This window comes from Zalophus californianus, chromosome 15 (assembly GCF_009762305.2).
Source record: "Zalophus californianus isolate mZalCal1 chromosome 15, mZalCal1.pri.v2, whole genome shotgun sequence".
In the NCBI taxonomy this organism is placed as follows: Eukaryota; Metazoa; Chordata; class Mammalia; order Carnivora; family Otariidae; genus Zalophus; species Zalophus californianus.
Window position 1 is genome coordinate 37,898,888 of NC_045609.1, and position 17,300 is coordinate 37,916,187.

The 17,300-nt window shown below is 49.9% G+C and overlaps 1 protein-coding gene across 28 annotated transcripts in view; it reads right to left on the reverse strand.

Annotated features, from left to right (window-relative positions):
* Window positions 1-4,586, reverse strand: part of KCNMA1 (potassium calcium-activated channel subfamily M alpha 1) — a 746,603-nt gene extending 742,017 nt beyond the window's left edge. For 24 of the 28 annotated variants that reach the window (XM_027596088.1, XM_027596077.1, XM_027596070.1 and 21 more), the window contains exon 1: window positions 3,993-4,373. In XM_027596088.1, the coding sequence (XP_027451889.1) occupies window positions 3,993-4,373 (381 nt within the window). Of the gene's footprint in view, window positions 1-2,981; window positions 3,245-3,992 lie in introns of those variants that run through there. The other 4 variants (XM_027596063.1, XM_027596092.2, XM_027596090.1 and 1 more) reach the window with 2 other exon arrangements.
* Window positions 4,587-17,300: the final 12,714 nt, after the last annotated feature.

The window sequence follows — 17,300 nt, forward strand, 5'->3', positions numbered from 1 at the left end:
TGCTCCTTTTACAGATGAAGAAATCAAGGCTTGATATGGCTGCCAGCCAAAGATGCCCTGCTACTAAGTGTGCAACCAAGGATTCGCACTCGGATCTGACTGCTGAGTCTCTACGATAAAGCGCGCATTTCCATGAAGAGAGCCAGGTAATGGGCAGCAAACGCCCTCTGCTCGAGGGAAGGTCTGCTGGAACTCCCCTGTGACTGGGACCTGAGAACTTCTCCAAGGCCACCCTAAGTGATCTGATCAGAGAGAATTAGCTGAAGGTCATCCAGTGCAGGCAACCCCCAAGATGAGATGAGGCAGCAGGGCCAAACTAGAATCAAGAATTCTGAGGCACTGGAGCTCCAGCCCTGATTGGATGCGTCGGGCCAGACCCTGGGTAATTACCAAGCCATAACAGGATCTGATATTTATATTAGTCACGAACCTGACAGAGAAAACGTGTTGTTTTCTCAGACACAGCCATGGAGACAATAATTCATTATATGCAGACCAGGCTTGATCAAGCCCAAACTTCTACAGCGTGGATAGCTCAAACTGAGAGCAGGCTTGAGCCTATGCCTGGCCACATTCAGGTCCCCCCGCAAGCCACAGCTCCCTCAGAAAGCTGACCTCAGTTTCCCCAGGCTAATCTGAAGAGAAGGAGACCGTGTGCTGGAAGAGGAGAAGGCGGGAATAAAGATGCAAAAGCACTCCAAGGCTGAATTCCTAAAGAATTTGCCAGAAAACTGCAAAACACATTCTGAGCTAGAAACTTTCCCCGTAGTTTCTCAACTCATTCCAACCACTGACACTGTATCACTGAGCAGGAAGGGGCATCAGAAGTCACAGAATTCAATCTCCACATTTTAAACACAAGGAAAAAGAGCCCAGAGATGTTAAATGACTTCTTCAAGGTCATGGCCTGATCCAGGCTGCCTGAGCTGCTCACTGTTCACTACAACTGGACTGGACCTCAAAACATCACAGCCTCATGAACCCAGAGCTCTGACGAAACCCAACAGAGAAAAACAATAATGTGATAAAGTACAGCAAAGAACACGGGACTGGATGATTGTGCCCAAGTTCCCAACAGGGGGAAATGTGATTAGTTCTCTCATTTCCCGAATAAAGTCCACATTCCCTTCTTTTCAAAACAGTAAAGTCACTCACCACTTGAGATTCAGAGGCCAAAGGTGCTAATGATGAGATGCCCCATGAGGCACACCCATAGTCCCAGCTTCCTTTGATCCAAAAAGATGGTGCCGTCCCAGAGGCCACATACTTGTGATGTCAGGACACCCTGCGGAAATTTACCTCCCATGGAATTTCAGAAGCTAGAAACCAGCCCTCCACGAGACCCCAGCTCCTGTTCAAACCATCTTGGGACTGAATGAGGGTGAGGGTGAGCACATCTGAGAGCCGACAGAATTCTGTGCAAAAGCAGTCTCAGTTTGCTTGGGAAGCCTAGCGCTAAAATCATTATTCCAAACTTAGGACAAATGCGTTCTTTCATACGGCACCTCGACAACTACCAAATACTTGGAAAGTAAAAAGAATGAAGGACAAAAAACCATGATGGCAGTAAAAATACAGACCTCGGGGGTAGAAAGAAAAGCTCAGAAAAGGCCTAAGTTCCTATTAATGAGCTGGCCACACATGGTTCAAGTGAGCAAATCCAGGGGTAGTTATTAAGAGATTCTGGGCATGTTTTAAAGTCTACTCTAATGGCATCAAAAGCAACCTGACCTCATTCTCCATTGGACTCATAAGCTCCCAACCAACTGCAAGCACCTCTCGTCCCAGGTTGATTTTTTGTAGAAACTTCCAGTTATGTCAGCTCAGTCAGTCTCATAGCTACAAAATATAGCCTAATAGACAGGGATCATTTTTTCTAACGATCATTGCCAAAAACCGCTTTTCTTGAGAAGACTGACAGAAGTTATGCTTGGTCATCATTTTATGGAAGAGATTATGTGAACAATCCAAGTAGCATTTCATCACAGGGACTGCAGGGACATTCGTGGACCCCTAGGGTAAAAGCACGTGGAAGCAATGTTTAAAACCCTACGATCACAAAAACACCACAACTTATTTTGACTCACTGGAAAGTTTTCATTACGATCAAGAATGCCCAATTCCTTAAGGATGAGGAGGCTGTTAAAAATTGCACCCAAACCACTCAGTGGTTTTGAACATTTTAGATGCCCACGACCAGGAGCTATCCCTCCCCTAAGGGCAGACACAGACTCTCAGTAAAGGAAAACCACAAACGAAACTCCAGGACTCAAGACTAGGCGGAGGAGGAGATGAGCGAACGTGTGATCAAGAAGACTCCACGAACAAGCGGTTAAGAGGAAGGCTAAGGCAAGAAGCATGGTCTCGGGGTCTCACGGTTCTGACTTTGCTTAACCTGTTTGCTTCTCTGGAATGTGGGAGGTTTCCCACCTGGACAAGTAAGGCGAAACCTCTATGGCGGAGGAGGTAACTCCAAAGCTGGCTGGCCAACATCTGGAAGCCTCAGGAGAAGTGGGAGGAGGAGGAAGAGAGAGAATGGCTTCTATTTTTCTCCCTTATTTCCAACACACCAGTATTTTCCAAAACACAAATGTGCTGCCGCAAAACACAGCTGAGCTGCAGCACGCAGCGCGGTGTATAATTAATGATCAGGAGAGAGAGCCTGAGTTCACCCTGTGCTTCACCAACAGCCCCTGGCTTCCCTACTTGCCATAGCAACTAAGGCGGCTGCTACAAGTTGTGGAGCCCTGTGGAAGTTTGAGGGGTCCTGGGATTAACTTTACTAGAAAAAGGTGTGAACATCCCAAGATCTGCCTCTACCCTGCGCCCTTCCCCTCTTCCCTTTGATCTCCCCTCCCTCCGAAAATGTTGGCGCTGTGAAGTCCCTTAGGATGGGAATTACTCAAACACAATGCAGCTCCGTCCCTCTTTTTTCCAGTTCTTTATTTTGCAGTTTTCTGTGAAAAACTGCCCCAGCCCTTCACCTTCAGCCAGTGGGGGGAGGAGGGGGAGGAGGACATCTCTAGGGACACGGCGACAGACCAGGCAGTCAGCCTAGCAACCATACTTAAGGTGTAGTGAGCCTCGGTGCTGGTGGGCGTCTCGGCGCCAGGAATAGCTTAAGCCGACATCCAGCCACCTCAAAAGCGCCTGGGAGGAGGCTCCGCGCGAAACCGCGGCCTCGGAGGCTCTCGCGCGGACCTCCTTGCTCCAGCTACCCGCTGCTGGCGGCATTTCCGGGGACCTAAGGGGGGGTGGCGTGGGGGCGAGAATACAGAGGCTGAAGAACTTGGGGTGGGGGTATGTTCCACGAGAATATCTACGGGATGGGGAGGAAGGTGACATCAGATGTGCGACCTCGCCACATTCCTAAAGTGGCAGCCTCCATGGGTTGCCTCCAAAACTGGGATGCATCTCCCCAACTTTCCCTCGCTGTCCCCAAGCCCCCCCCCCCACTTCCTCTGGCCAGGTTCCTCCCCCGGGGTTCCCCAGTGCAGAAGATTTTCTCCCCTGCCCAAAGGGTTTCCCCTGCCGTCCGACTCCGCGAACTCGGCTCCCCAACAGGTTTCTGAAGTGCGGGCCGACGTGCTCCCGGTCTCCCACCACCAGGAGCCCGGCCGCGGCGGGCGAGGCGGGCGGCACACGCACCCGGAGGCCCCCCCGCGGCCTCGGGCCCCGCGTGCTCCGCTGTCCCTACCCCGCACCCCGGCCCCCGAGCGGCGCACGTCCCCGCGTCCGGCCCCAACTGCAGCCGCCGGCGACCCCACCATAAACAAGGGGACGGCACTGGGCGTCCGCGTCCCGGAGCGCGCCGGTCGGGGGCAACTCCTCAGCCCCGCCGCGCCAAGCGGGGCGCGGGGAGAGCGGAGGGAAGGGCAGGCGGCGCGGGGAAGGCAGGCAGGGATGGAGGGCGGCCCGACGCGGCGAGGAGCGAGGAGGTGGGCTGGCGCAGGGGGCTGGCGCAGGGGGCGGGCGCCCGGGGCGCGCGTTACCTTCGTCTTGCCCCCGCAGTGGCAGCAAACGGTCCACAGGTACTTGAGCGTCCGCCAGAGCAAGATGATGAAGAGGCCCCCGAAGAAAGTCACCATGGAGGAGGCCAGGAAAGCCCACCACATGCGCTGGCCCCGGCTGTCGCACGGCACCTCCATGGTCATCGGGATGATGAGCGCATCCATCTTGGGCTCGTGGACCGAGGACGAGGAGGAAGAGGAGGAGGAGGAAGAAGAGGAGGAGGAAGAGGAGGAGGAGGAGGACGCGTCTAGGCTGAGATGGTTCGCGTGGATATTGCTACTCATTCTAAGACTGCTGCCTCCGCCGCCGCCGCCGCCGCCGCTACTGCTGCTGCCGCCGCCGCCGCCGCCACCATTTGCCATAGCTAGCAACGGGCAGCCGGCGCAGGGGCTCGGGGGAGCTCCTCCCGCCGCCAGCGCCACCCCGAACACCCATCAACAGCCATATTGCTGCTACTGCTGCCGCCGCCGCCGCCGCGGAGCGCGGGGAGGGGGCGGGGAGGCGCCTGGGCTCCGGGTGCTGTGCGCGACCTGGCGGGGTGCGCCGAGATATATACGGCGGGCCGCCGCCGCCGCCGCCGCCCGCCCTCCCCCCGGCCGCCCGCCCGCCCGCCCGGGGGGGGGGGGTGGAGAGGGGATGGAGCGCGCGGGCTGCTCCTCGCCCCGGCCCGCGCCCCGCTCGCCCGGGGCTGCGCCGGCCCCCAGCGCCGAGAGCGAGGGGGCGCCACGAGCCGCCAGCGCCCGGGGTCTGCACCGCCCCCGGGCCCGCCCCGGCTCTGCGCGCCGGCCCGCCGTGCGCCAAGCGGGTGCGCTGCGCTCCGGCCCGGGACCCTCCCCGGGCGCAGCCCGCGCGGCTCAACCGCCGCCCCTGGCTTATTAGGCGGCAACTAGTTAATAACGGATAATCAGCCCCCTCCTCGGGGACGCCCCCGCGCCAGCCTCCAGTCCCCTGCTGCGCTCGGCTCCGGCTCGGCGCCCCTGCACGCTCGGGGCCACGGAAGGTCCGCCGCGTCCGGCTGCCGGGCTGCCCCGGCCGCTAGCCCATGCCCCCCGGGATCCCTGAGCCGCGTCGCCACGCCGCTGAGCCTCCTCGGCCTCCTCCGCTCGTTCTCCCTCCTCGCCTCCTCCGGCTCCTCCTCGTCCCCGTCCTCGCCGCCCGAGCCGCTTCGGCGCGCTCCCCGCGCTCCCCGCAGCCGCCAGCAGCAGCAGCTGCAGCAACTGGAGCGGGCGCGGGCTCAGGCCGCCCGAGGCGGGAGGGGAGGAGGCCCGCAGCGCCGGCTCGCCTCTGTTCGGGGCTGGACAGGGGACAGGCTGACCCCTCGGAGGCCCGCTGGCACGCACCCCTGACCCCCCGAGCGCAAGGTAGAGCGCCCCAAAACAAGGCTCCAGATGGGGCGTCTCTCTCCAAGGTGCTGCGCCCCCAGCCGAGCGACCCGGGGGCCTGAGGGGGATGGCGGGACACCCATGGCACACCGTTTTTTTTTTTACCAAAGGACCCCCCCCCGGTGGGGAGGGAAGGAGTGACCAGCTATCGACACCACGGGCCGGACACCCCTAAATCCTCAGGCTTCGGGAGTGAGGAGGACCCTTCTCCAGGATACACACCCTAGTTCGACCCCCCTCTGGCCCCTAGTGTGCTCTTCCCTACCCCTTTCCTTGGTGCCCCAGTGCCCCACGCATGGCCGGAGGCTAGCGGGTGGTCTGTGGCTCTTGACAGCAGCAGGTGGTTTTTCTGCGTTTTCCTTATTAAGGGACAGAGGCTGCCTAATAGAGTAGAGAGAGATGAGCAAGGGGAACCTGGCCTCAGGGATGATGCAGGCTACAATAGAAAATTGAGTTCCCCAAAGTCTCTCCCCTTTTATCTAGCCCCAGGCCCCATCGTGTGAGGAGGCCAGCTGGGAGATGGGGCTCTCTAGGCCCACTCAAGCCTGCCTTTCCCCATATAGGGTCTTCCCTCCTACCCCCACCCTTCAAGAGGAGGAAGAGCCTGGTTTTGTTCAGCAGCCTCTATTCCTACACACCTCTTATAACGCTCTCAGAAATTTTGCTCCCTCTGTACACTGCCCTTCCTCTTGGCTACCAGCTGGACCACAAGTTTTTCCAGTGCTAATTAGAAGGAAGATGGTCACACTCTCCCCTCATTGCCCACAGTGGTTTCCCCAAAGTTTCCAGCTCATTAGTTTAAGCCTAATTGGAATTCTCAAGTTCTTTTCAGCCCTTCGTGTGGTGAAGGCCAAGTTAGCATCCTTTACTGTAGGGCCAGGGCTGCTTCTGCCTGAGCGAGAGCTCAGCCAGGCCCCTCGCCCCTGGAGGCCCTCGGATGCTGGGGAGGACCCAAGAAGGGAGGCTTAGCTGGGGAGAGAGGCTGAAGGGAATATTTGCAGCTTCTCCAAGCCTCATCCAGAATGTGTTCATTGTGCCCAGGACACATACCCATTAGAAAAGAGTCAGGGTCAAGGTCAAAGGGGGAAATAGAACGAGGTAAGTGTTCTTGAGTATTTGGTACTCAAAAAGCAATGCGTAAAAGGGAGCAGCACTGGGTGTTGTACACAACTAATGAATCGTTGAACACTACATCAAAAACTAATGATGTACTACTATATGTTGGCTAACTGAACATAATAAAAAAATAAATATAACCTTACTATTCAAAAAAAAAGGGAAAAAAAGCAATGCGTAACAGGGAGCTACAGACAGTATTTTCCAGAAAGTGAAATTGTCACCCAGATAGTACCTGTAGCCTCATCCTTCGTGTTCAGCAACCTCTCTCAACACATCTATGCTGCATTTGTCCCTGCAAAGACCCTGGGTTCTTGCCAGCACTGGGTTGGCACGGGTCGGCCCCAGAAGTCCTGTGGAGATGTTGCAAGAAGATAACTGTGACCTTGAGACGCCTTTGATTTATTAGCCTTCTAGATGGCAGTACTTTGCTCCCTTTGGGCCTCAGCATATGCCGGGAAAGTTAAGGACTTTCCTTAAATCAAGTACAAGATTTGAAATTTAAAAATAAAATACCCATAGCAAAAAAGGAACAAGGAAAGATAGGATTGTCCGCCCACAGGGATATGAAACCCCCAAAATGGATTCCCTTCCCCTTAAAACTGAGCTTCCACACACCATGAATCCTCTCCAGGCCTTCCTGGACAGCCCCACAACCTGAGTTCCCCTAAAGTACCAGTCTGGGGCTACTAGCAAGAAGCCACAGGTTGCTGTGACTTCTTCACCCCAACTGCAGAATCCCCACCTGTTTCTCCTCCGCTGTCACCTCCATCATCCCATCATGAGTCAGGATTCATCAGAGTCCCTCGCCATCAAAGTCAATAGCCTACCTTTCATACAACCCCAGTCCCACACTACCTCCCAGGACGGCTCAACTGGTAAGCAGTGAATGAGAGAGCCACCGTCCACCAGAGAGGGCCCTCATCGGGCCTTTGCCGGCCTCTTCTGCTACCACCCTAGCATCCGCCAACTTCAGGACCAGGTTCAGAAGACCCACACCTGACCTGGCCAAGTGAGGAAAAAGTTCTACGCAGAGCGGAACCCACCTCAAACTCAAAAGGAGCCTTCAGTACCTTGCGTTTATCGTGTTTCCTCACTTGTAAAATTGGAACAAAAACAGGAACTGCTCTGCCTACCTACCTACAAATAACAAGGGATATTTGTAAGGATGAAAAAGAAAACATGATACAGGTCTGGGTTCTAACTACTGTGACCCAAAGCACAGCTAAACGCCAACCGCATCTTCTGACCCCAAACCAGTACTCTTGTGGGGGCGGGGGGCCCGGCACCAGACCGTGGGGCAGACGAGCCCAGGCAGGACTATTGCTCCCTGCCCTCACTTTGCTGTTCTGCCCCCTGCAAGGCCCCTCGTCTGGGATAAGGACTGAGGCAACGTGTCCCTGCTCTCTGCTGCAGCCATGACAGTCCGTGGACAGACTCCAGGGCAGAGGATAGAGAGGCACCTACAAATAGCCCCAGGGCATTCCCCCTTCCATAGGTGTGTCTGCAGGCTGGGACCCATGGCCCATCACACAAGCACTGACAGCCTAACCACAAAGACCAACTTCAGGGGCGCCTGGGGGGCTCAGTCGGTTAAGCGTCTGCCTTTGGCTCGGGTCGTGATCTCGGGGTCCTGGTCCTATGTTCGGAGCCCCGCAAGGGGCTCCCCGCTGAGCGGGGACCCTGCTTCTCCTTCTCCTCCCTGCTTGTGCACTCTCTCTCTTTCTCCCTCAAATAAATAAATAAATAAACCTTAAAAAATAAAAAGAGCAACTTCAGCCTCCTCCATTCTGACCACGATATAGGTCATGTATTTCTTTCTAAATACATTTATAAACTTCTCAGAGGGGAGGGCAGCCTCTTTATCATGTGAACACATGCCTCTGGCAGCTTTCAAAGCCAACCAGGGTCTCAGGTTTCTCTTAAAGTATTCTCATCTGAACAGTCTCAACTGACGGAGAAGAAATAAATAAAAGTACATTAGCATACAAACCGAAAAAGCAGAGCGACTAAAGTAACAGCCAAGGAGAAAAAAAGAACCCTATTTACTTAAATGTTGGCCCAACATCATAACTAATGCACACTGGATTTCATTTTTTTTCGGGCCTGGACCCAGTTCCAATACTCTTGACATAACAAATCATGGTGGTTTCGCTGTGGAAGCCAGGGGGACACCGTAAGTGATCTAGCGCCCTCTGGTGACCCTTTCTGGCACTTGACGTTATTTGGTGAACGTTTGAAAAGGGGGGCCTATTAAAACATTCAGAAATTTGGTGGGAAAATTCCAAAGATCCTGCAACCACAATAATATTAATTACCCAGTTTTCAGTCCTACCACCATACGAAGCATGGTGATGCAGACGGCTAACAGGGTTGATATTGTTACCATGCTTTAATGTCAGACCTTCTAAGCTGTAACTACCGTTGGTAACATACAATCCACCCATCACCATCATGTTCTGTTCTAAATGGCTTAAGTATTCTCCCATTCCTTACTCCCTTCAGTCTCTACAATCTCTTTGTGGTATAAGAAAGGACAGTAGCCATTCTCCCATTTTACAACTAAGAAACTGAGTCTTAGATCTGTCAAATTACTCAGCATGATAAGAGTATCTCTACCTTTGGAGCAATTTCTCTCTTTGTGATATATATATATAATGGACAAAGAAGAACACAGTGGCCCAGTGCTGAAACCATGCCCAAGAGCCTCCAAGTTCTAGAAGGGAGCATTGGTCCCCAGGATGAAGAGAGGGACTGAGAGAGCAAGCTTTGAAGGGTTTGTTTATAATAAATATTTGTTTACTTCTGCTTATAAGAATAACTCAGACTCAAAGAATTTGGAAAATAAACATTCATAAAGGAATATAAAAATTACCACAGCCCACCAAAAATCATGATTGATATTTTCATATATTTCACATTATTTTCTTAGCGGGGTATATTTTTTTAAAAATTGGGGTTAGATTGAACCTCTAACTTTTATCCTATTTTCCCTTAAAATTAAATTGTATTTTTCTCCGTGTCACAATATGTTACCAAAAAAACACTTTTTAAAAATAATCGAATAATATTTCATCAGATGGCATACTGCTGACATTTAGGTCATTCCAAAATTTAACATTTTTTAAAATGTCCTAAAACCGTGTATAAATGATCCACAGTAGTCGAAAAGATGTCCTGAAGAAGATCTCTGCTGATATTCTAACATCCTAGACCCAGTACCCATCTTCCAGGGAGGGTACACGTGTGAGCCAACCCATCTGTGGGATACCTCCCAGTCTTGCCCCAAATCACTGGCCTCAGATCAGCCAATGCTGAGTGAAGAATGTGAAGAATAGTGTCCTATCATCCTCTGTCATTGTCCCCAGTGCCAACCAGTATACAAACTTGCAAGAATATAGTCTTCATTTCCCTACACTACCTCCTCGGCTGGGTCAAAGTAGACCTAGCTCACGGACCGTGACCTGGTTTGAATTCAACTCCCACTTGCATTCCCCAGGACTTCCAGAATAATGATTCTGCGAATTCCCATGTCCCTTTCATTCTCTGATTTGTGTCGCTGCCCCCGAATGTCCATTCTATAGACCTTCCTTCTGGGAAGTAGTCAGGGCAAAAACTAGTCCACCCATTTTTGCTGGTGGGAAAAGGAGCCAAAGGTGAAAAGATTCTCCTTGATACCACCCAACTTGTTCCTACTTCCAGACCAAGAGACTTTTTCTTTTTAAGGATTTTATTCATTTATTTGACAGAGAGAGACCCAGCGAAAGAGGGAACACAAGCAGGGGGAGTGGGAGAGGGAAAAGCAGGCTTCCCACAGAGCAGAGAGCCCGATGCAGGGCTTGATCCCAGAACCCCGGAACCATGACCTGAGCTGAAGGCAGAGGCTTAACGACTTAGTCACCCAGGTGCCCTGAGACTTTTTTTTTTCTTTTAAGTAGGCCGCACACCCAATGAGGAGCTTGAACTCACGACCCTGAGGTCAGGAGTCGCATGCTCTACAGACTGAGCCATAGAGCACCCCAAACCAGACCAAGAGACTTTCTAATCCTTTTCTTAGAGGATCCCTAATTCGGTCTTTGCAAAAGCGGTGGTTCAAGATCTGGGCAGTCTAGTACACAACTCATCCCTCGGACCACAAGGTGCTCTAATGACTACACCATATAAGGGACTGTGCGGATGAACCAAGGGCTTCCATCCTGCCTCCGCCCAGAAGCTCACATCGCATTTGCATGCAAGTACAATGCTGAGACCATCCTTCCCTCTTGTAAGCCTTCTTGAGTATAAGGAAAGATGAGTCAAAAACCAGACATCCTGTGGGTTTCATTGACTTCTAATTCCAACTTGCTCTGTTGGTGTCTGCTTTGGGCACAACAGTATCCAGAGCAGGATCCTTCCACACTGACGACTGGCCTCCCTGGAGGTCACATCTCTCCTTCAGCTTTAGTATCTATCTCACAGTTGTCAATCTTTCTACTTCCCGAAGATGAGATCATGATTTCATGGCTTCAGAAATAATAAACTATGGTATTTTTATGAGAGGTAAGTCCATCTGTGTGAGACCAAGAAATCCTGCTTCTGCAATGTTTTTGCAAAACTAAACAAGACAAAAAGCCAAGCTATCAATATCCTGGGAGTTGCAGAAGAATAAGACATAAAGGAAACAGACAAATAAACTGGCTGCTGAATTTAAAAAGGAAAGTTTATGAAAAGTTTTTATGGAAGGGGTTTGCCATGTTTGGGCAGAAGAAGACAGACTTCAAGAATGTAGGAAACACAATTCTAGGAATACTACCTGAGGACAAGAAGGAGAGGTAGATCCTCACCATTGGCCAGGACCTGAGTCCCTGAGTCTGCCACCAAGGAAATTCTTCTTTTGCATGGCTCTCCTTATTAAGGAGAATTGCCTGGCCATTCTCGCAAATCCAAACCCACAGAGGTTTTTCCAAGAGCTGAGGCCATTCCTGTTGGGAGGCATCCACTGAGTGCTTTGCCAGCTCTTCCTTCCTGGGGACCTCTGGCATGGGCTTATATGAGCACAAACTTCAGATACTTGAGATACTTCTGGAAAGACAACTTGTACTATGTAGCTGGAACAGAACAGACTATTAGAGGCAGATGCTGCCAGGTATGTGGCTGAGTCTTTGCTTTCAGAAAGCCTCCAGGAGCATCAGAACCCTATGCTAAATGAATTTTCTGCAAGGTGCTACACTGGATTGGAGGCTTACAAAAACATCCTTTTGGTTATCGATAAATCTCATTTTTTTTCTTCCCTCCTTATAACAAAATCGAAAACTGTTAAGTTGAACAAAGTAACCCACAAGCTGCCCTAACAGTCCTGGGAACTCCCTGGGTGATGGATAGTCATGGACTTAAAGCTTTTTATTTTACTTGCTCTTGGCTCTTCTATCAAGATCTGTCTTGGTGACACTATACTGAGACAGATGGGCTGGTATGCATAAAGTGGCTTTTATTTCAGAAGGTAATACATATTCTGTTTAAAGCACAATGGCTCAGATGGGAATTCCAGCCCCTTTATCATTATTGTAGAGGTTCCATGGTTCATAATCTGGTGGCCATTGAAATGGCTTTCCATTAAATTCAATGGGGGAGACCATCGAAGTCAGAGCCAATCTGAAGACTGAACAGAATTCATCCCCACAATGCACTGCCCAGAGGGTTTGCTCTGCTCTTTCATCCATGGGGCTTTCGGGGAGACCGGGGTCCCCAGCACCTGGAAGCTGAGATCGCAGGCAGAGAGATGGCATGTAGGAAGTACACGCCCTTCCTTGTAGGGCAGTAACAGTCATGATTACCCACATGATTACCACTCGACGTGGCCCCAGATTTAATGCAAGCACTTCCCCAACTCTTAGACCATCTCCACAACTTTATCATCGTGCTGCCTTTACTAGTATTACTATTTGTCTCCAATTGACTCCTATTAGTTACTCAAATTTATTTCAAAAGGCAATTTTATAACACTAGCTTTGTTTAAAACCAGATTGCCATAAATACAAGGTAAATAAATGATAATAAAAGGTAGAAATAGAAATATGTAAATAATAAATAGAAGAGAAACATAAAAACAGACATAATGAATAAAAACAATGTTATCAAATCAGAGCTTAGTGTGGTCAACTGAAGACCCTCACCCTGAGGCCTAGACTCCCTCTGCTAAACGGAGAAATTGGTGAGTGTTACAGAGGTGGCATAGGCAGGCCGGCTGTCTCCGTGGCAACTAGATTTCACAGAGAATTGAGCAGGGCAGGGCTTTCTCATTGAATACCAGGATGGAATCTGAGATAAAATCATCCTTTGCACCACCTGGGGTCACAGAGCTCATCCTTTGAGAAACGCTGTACTTTCCTATTTGAGGTAGTTCTTACAGGATCCTATAAAGCAAGCATTATCCTCACCATATAGATGTGGAACCTGAGACTCAAGATAGGTTAAGTACCTCGTGCAAAGTCACACGAAGAGCTCATATTTGCTCTGGGGCCTTTCTACAGGTCAGGGGACAACAGCACATTGGTGGTCATGCCCTTCAGCCTTTCACTGGGCCATCAGAGGATCTCTGAGGTCTTTCTGTCCGACATCTTCGAGAAGGGAGGACAGTAAGGCTTGGAGGTATGAAGGAACTTGCCCAAACTCTTTGCTCACCAGTGGCTGAGCTGAAGTCCGAATCCAACTCTCCCATTCCTCATCTGGTGCCTTCCCTGCCCTTTCAAATGCCACCCGGTCAGCAGATGGGCCTGTTGAGGACTGGGGGGGATGGTGAACTTTCCTCACCAACATCCCTTTTGCTCCCGGCAGGTCTCAGAAATCCTTTCTTGCTGACCTTTCTTTAAAATGCTAATCTGGGTCTCAGAGCTCCATGGGGTCCTTTCCCCCATGGGGAGCCCACTGCCCCAGTGAGTTCCCCACTGTGGGTCAGCACAAAGGACCTCAGAAGTTTCCTAGGCTGGTGGCAGGCACCAGGAAGTTGGCCCCCACTGCATCTGGGCCTCTGTGCACCCTGCAGGGGCGGGGGCTTCCTAGTTAGCCCACCGAAAGCTCCCCAGTGGGGGGCGTTCAACACAGCAGGTGCATCTGGCAACCCAGATCCTGGGTCTCTCACTGGAAGCCAGACACAGCCTGAGGCCAAGATGGGAGCTTTGAAGAACCTCTGTGGGATGAGCCCTGGGGTTGCAGGCAAGCCAGGGCCTTTCAAGGCCACGGGGAGGCTGGTGGGGGTGAAGGCGAATAGCAGGAAAGGGTGTCCCTGTGGAGAGAAAGAAGGCATTATGCGGTGGAGCTGTGCAAATTTCACAGGAACAAAAGTATGAGACCTGGGAGAGGAACTTGGAGATGAGATAAAGTGAAACATTAAAGGAAGGAGAGGGAGAGAAACAGAGACAAAGTCAGAGAGAACTAGAAAGAAAAAGACATGAGACCCAAGACACAAGAAGACATACAGACACACAGCTGCCCCGAGCTGGTTGGCTCTCCTGGGGGCTCCACTTTCCTGGGAAAGCACAGCCACAATTGTGCTTGTAATACAAGAAGGTTTCAAAGCTCCAAAGCTTCAGTAGTAAGAAACAAGTCATTTCCCCTGTAAAGGAATGACACAGAATCCTGGTAGCCAATCCCAGCAGGTGAACCTTCCCATCTCCTCCACACACACCCCAAACCCCCGACACCCTGGGCTGTCTCACTGTCCAGGAGAATAGGCACTTGAGATGCTGGGTCTGCCTGCAGGGCACAGGTCCAGGGAGACCCTGCAGCTCTGTAAAGTCTCCTGGTTTGCTGGGGGTGAGCCCGAGCTGGGGGAGTAGGAGTGAGATGAGGAAGGAATCCCTTCATTACATATACTCACCAAGACGAGGACTGACAATCAGACTCAGCAGGATCGATATCTAGAAATTGCCACACAGCCAAGATAAGCTCCAAACAGCCAGGCCGTGACTCCGTGTCACCATTATTAGCCTGCAGTGTGACACGCTTCTAGAGAATCCCATCCAGCCCAGCCTGCTTGTCAGGGAAAGGGATCAGGACACCGTCTCTCTGGCTGACAGTGTAGTCCTTTAAAGCCAAGGGCGGAGCGAGAGAGGGAAGTGTCGCAACCTAACATGTCCTTGTCCACTTCTCCGGGGCCCAGCTCCCCAACTCTGCAAAGGAAAAACATTATTTATTTATTGGGTAAATATTTATTAAGCACCCACCATATGCCATGCGCTCTGTGTTATTGACAGTTCCAATAAACAGTCTTCCCACCCAGAGCAGTTCTCCCAGCACCACACGAGGGCTCCCTGGAGGACCTAGCACATGCATTAAAGTATTTTTACATCATAACCCAGTGGAAATGCATGTTCAGCCCTGAAGGGTCTACGCATGCCGGCTCGGGAGCTGACAGAACTGGGTTCAAATTTCAGCTCTGCTCCTCTCCTGGGCCGTGGGGTCCGGGTTAAGTTTCTTAGGTTCTCAAATTTCAATTTCCCCATCTGTAGAGTAGGGGGGGGAAGTGCCTCCTTGATGAATTCTTATGAGGATCAAATGAAAGAATGCTGATCAAGCCCTTAGCACAACACGTGGCACATGATATGTCTGGACCCTTTACTATCACTTGCTATTATTAATAAAAGCAGGAAAGTGGTTATATAAACCTATTCCCGCTTTCTCAGAGGCTCCATCCTCTGAAGCATGCAATGAGAGACCTCCCTCTACACTCTGGTCCATCGCCATGTTACCTTGTCTTTGCACCCCTGTCTCAACCCAGGAATGATGGCGTTCCTGTTTACCTGTCTCTGTTTGCCGTAAGATGTTGTCTCTTCTCCTGCGACTAAAGAATTGTTCCATCCTCTCTTCCCCCTTTCCAGAACCTTTGTTCATTTCTCTTCTCCCGAGGCTAGCTACATTCTCTGGTCCCAAGAATGCCTGTCTCAGCAACGATAAGAATCTCACATACTCACAAGTAGAAAAGCTTGGAGGGAATACATGGTAGAGAAATAGGTCCCCTTCCAATGAGCGGGTAAAGAGATTTAGTTATCTTTTTGTAGCTTATCCATATCATCAGCAAAGATGAGTGTTTGCTGGGTACCTACTATGCACATGAAAGTATATTAATTGCTGGAAAAAAAGATACACATCCTCAACTGAGGCTGGGAAGGATTCTCAAAGGTAAAGCCACATTGGCTATGAACTCACAATCCAAAATCTCAAAACCCATGAAAAAGCAATCACATCATGAACAAAAGTCAATAAATAGAAGGAAGCCAAACTCATATAACACAGCCAAGAACTTCAGGTAAGAGAATAATATGATGGAGACCATAAAATTAATGACTTTACGTTATTAAAAGCTTAAAAGAAGGAAATAGAAAATGAAAAAAAAAAAAAAAAAACACTAAAAATGGAACAACCACAACAGAACAAAAACCAGTAGGTTTGGAAAAGAACCAAAAAGAACTTATGGGAAATTTCTCTTAATGACTACTGAACTTTTAAAATTCAGTGAGTAGGACAAATAGTAGATTGGACTTGGTTGGACTGTAAGAATTAGGCAAATAAAAACAGGTCTGAGAGATATACCCAGGACGTAGTGTATGGAAAGAAAAAAGAAGGAAAGAAGAGCTTTGACCCAGCAAACACAGCAAATAGAACAAGAATACCTGTCCTGTAGTATATCTACTGAAAGTTCCAGGGGCGCCTGTGTGGCTCAGTCAGTTAAGCATCTACCTTTGGCTCAGGTCATGATCCCAGGGTTCTGGGATTGAGTCCCAAGACAGGCTCCCTGCTCAGCGGGAAAGTCTGCTTCTCTCTCTACCCTTCCCCCCTGCTCGTGATCTGTCTCTCACTCTCTCCCTCAAATAAATAAATAAAATCTTTTTTTTTAAATGAGAGTTCCAGGAAAAGACCAAAGAGAAGGGGGAGAGATAATATTCAAAGAGATAATGGCTGAGAATTGATGAAAAACAAGAATTCACAAATTCAGGAAGCACAAATTCTAAGCAGGATAAATAAAAACCCACCTACAGATGCCTTGAAGAGAAACTGCAATTCACCAAAGTCAAAGAGGAAACTGTGCAAAGCAACAAGAGAGAAAAGTGAAATTACCCACCGAGGAATGACAATTAGCAGACTTCTCAACAGCAAAACTGAAACCAGGGACAGCAGAACAATATCTTCAAAGGACTGAATGAAAATAACTGTCAATCCAGAATTCTACACTGAATGACACTGTGACTCAACCATGAGGTTGAAATAAAAGGTTTTTAGACAAGTGAAAACTGAGAGAATCTGTCACCAACAGACTCGCCCCGTAAGAGTTTCTAAAGGATAAACTTCAGGGGGCGGGGAAGTGAACCCAGAAGAAAGTCATAAAGAAGCACTGATGAGCAAAGACACTGTTTACCATAGAGGGAATTCTAAACAAGCTTGATTTATAAAACAACAACAATATTATTAAGGATAAATTTTGGAACCCAAATGCTAAACGCAATAACATGCGAGTTCATCAGCCTTAAGCATATCAATATTCATCAAATATTTGTAAGAGGGTGGAGGTATAAATTAACTTGTGATTGTGACGTCAAGTGAACATGTTAACATTTTAGGGGTAACCACTGAAAAAATGAAAACCAAATGGACAGCTCCCAAATCAAAGAAGATGAAGAGGGAAATGAAGGCAGAAAAAAGGAGGAAGCAGCATAAAGAAATAATAAAAGAAATAATAGAAATAATAAAAGAAAATGATGGCTAGGATCCAAAAGACAAGAAATAACAAGTGCTGGCGAGGATGTGGAACAAAGGGAA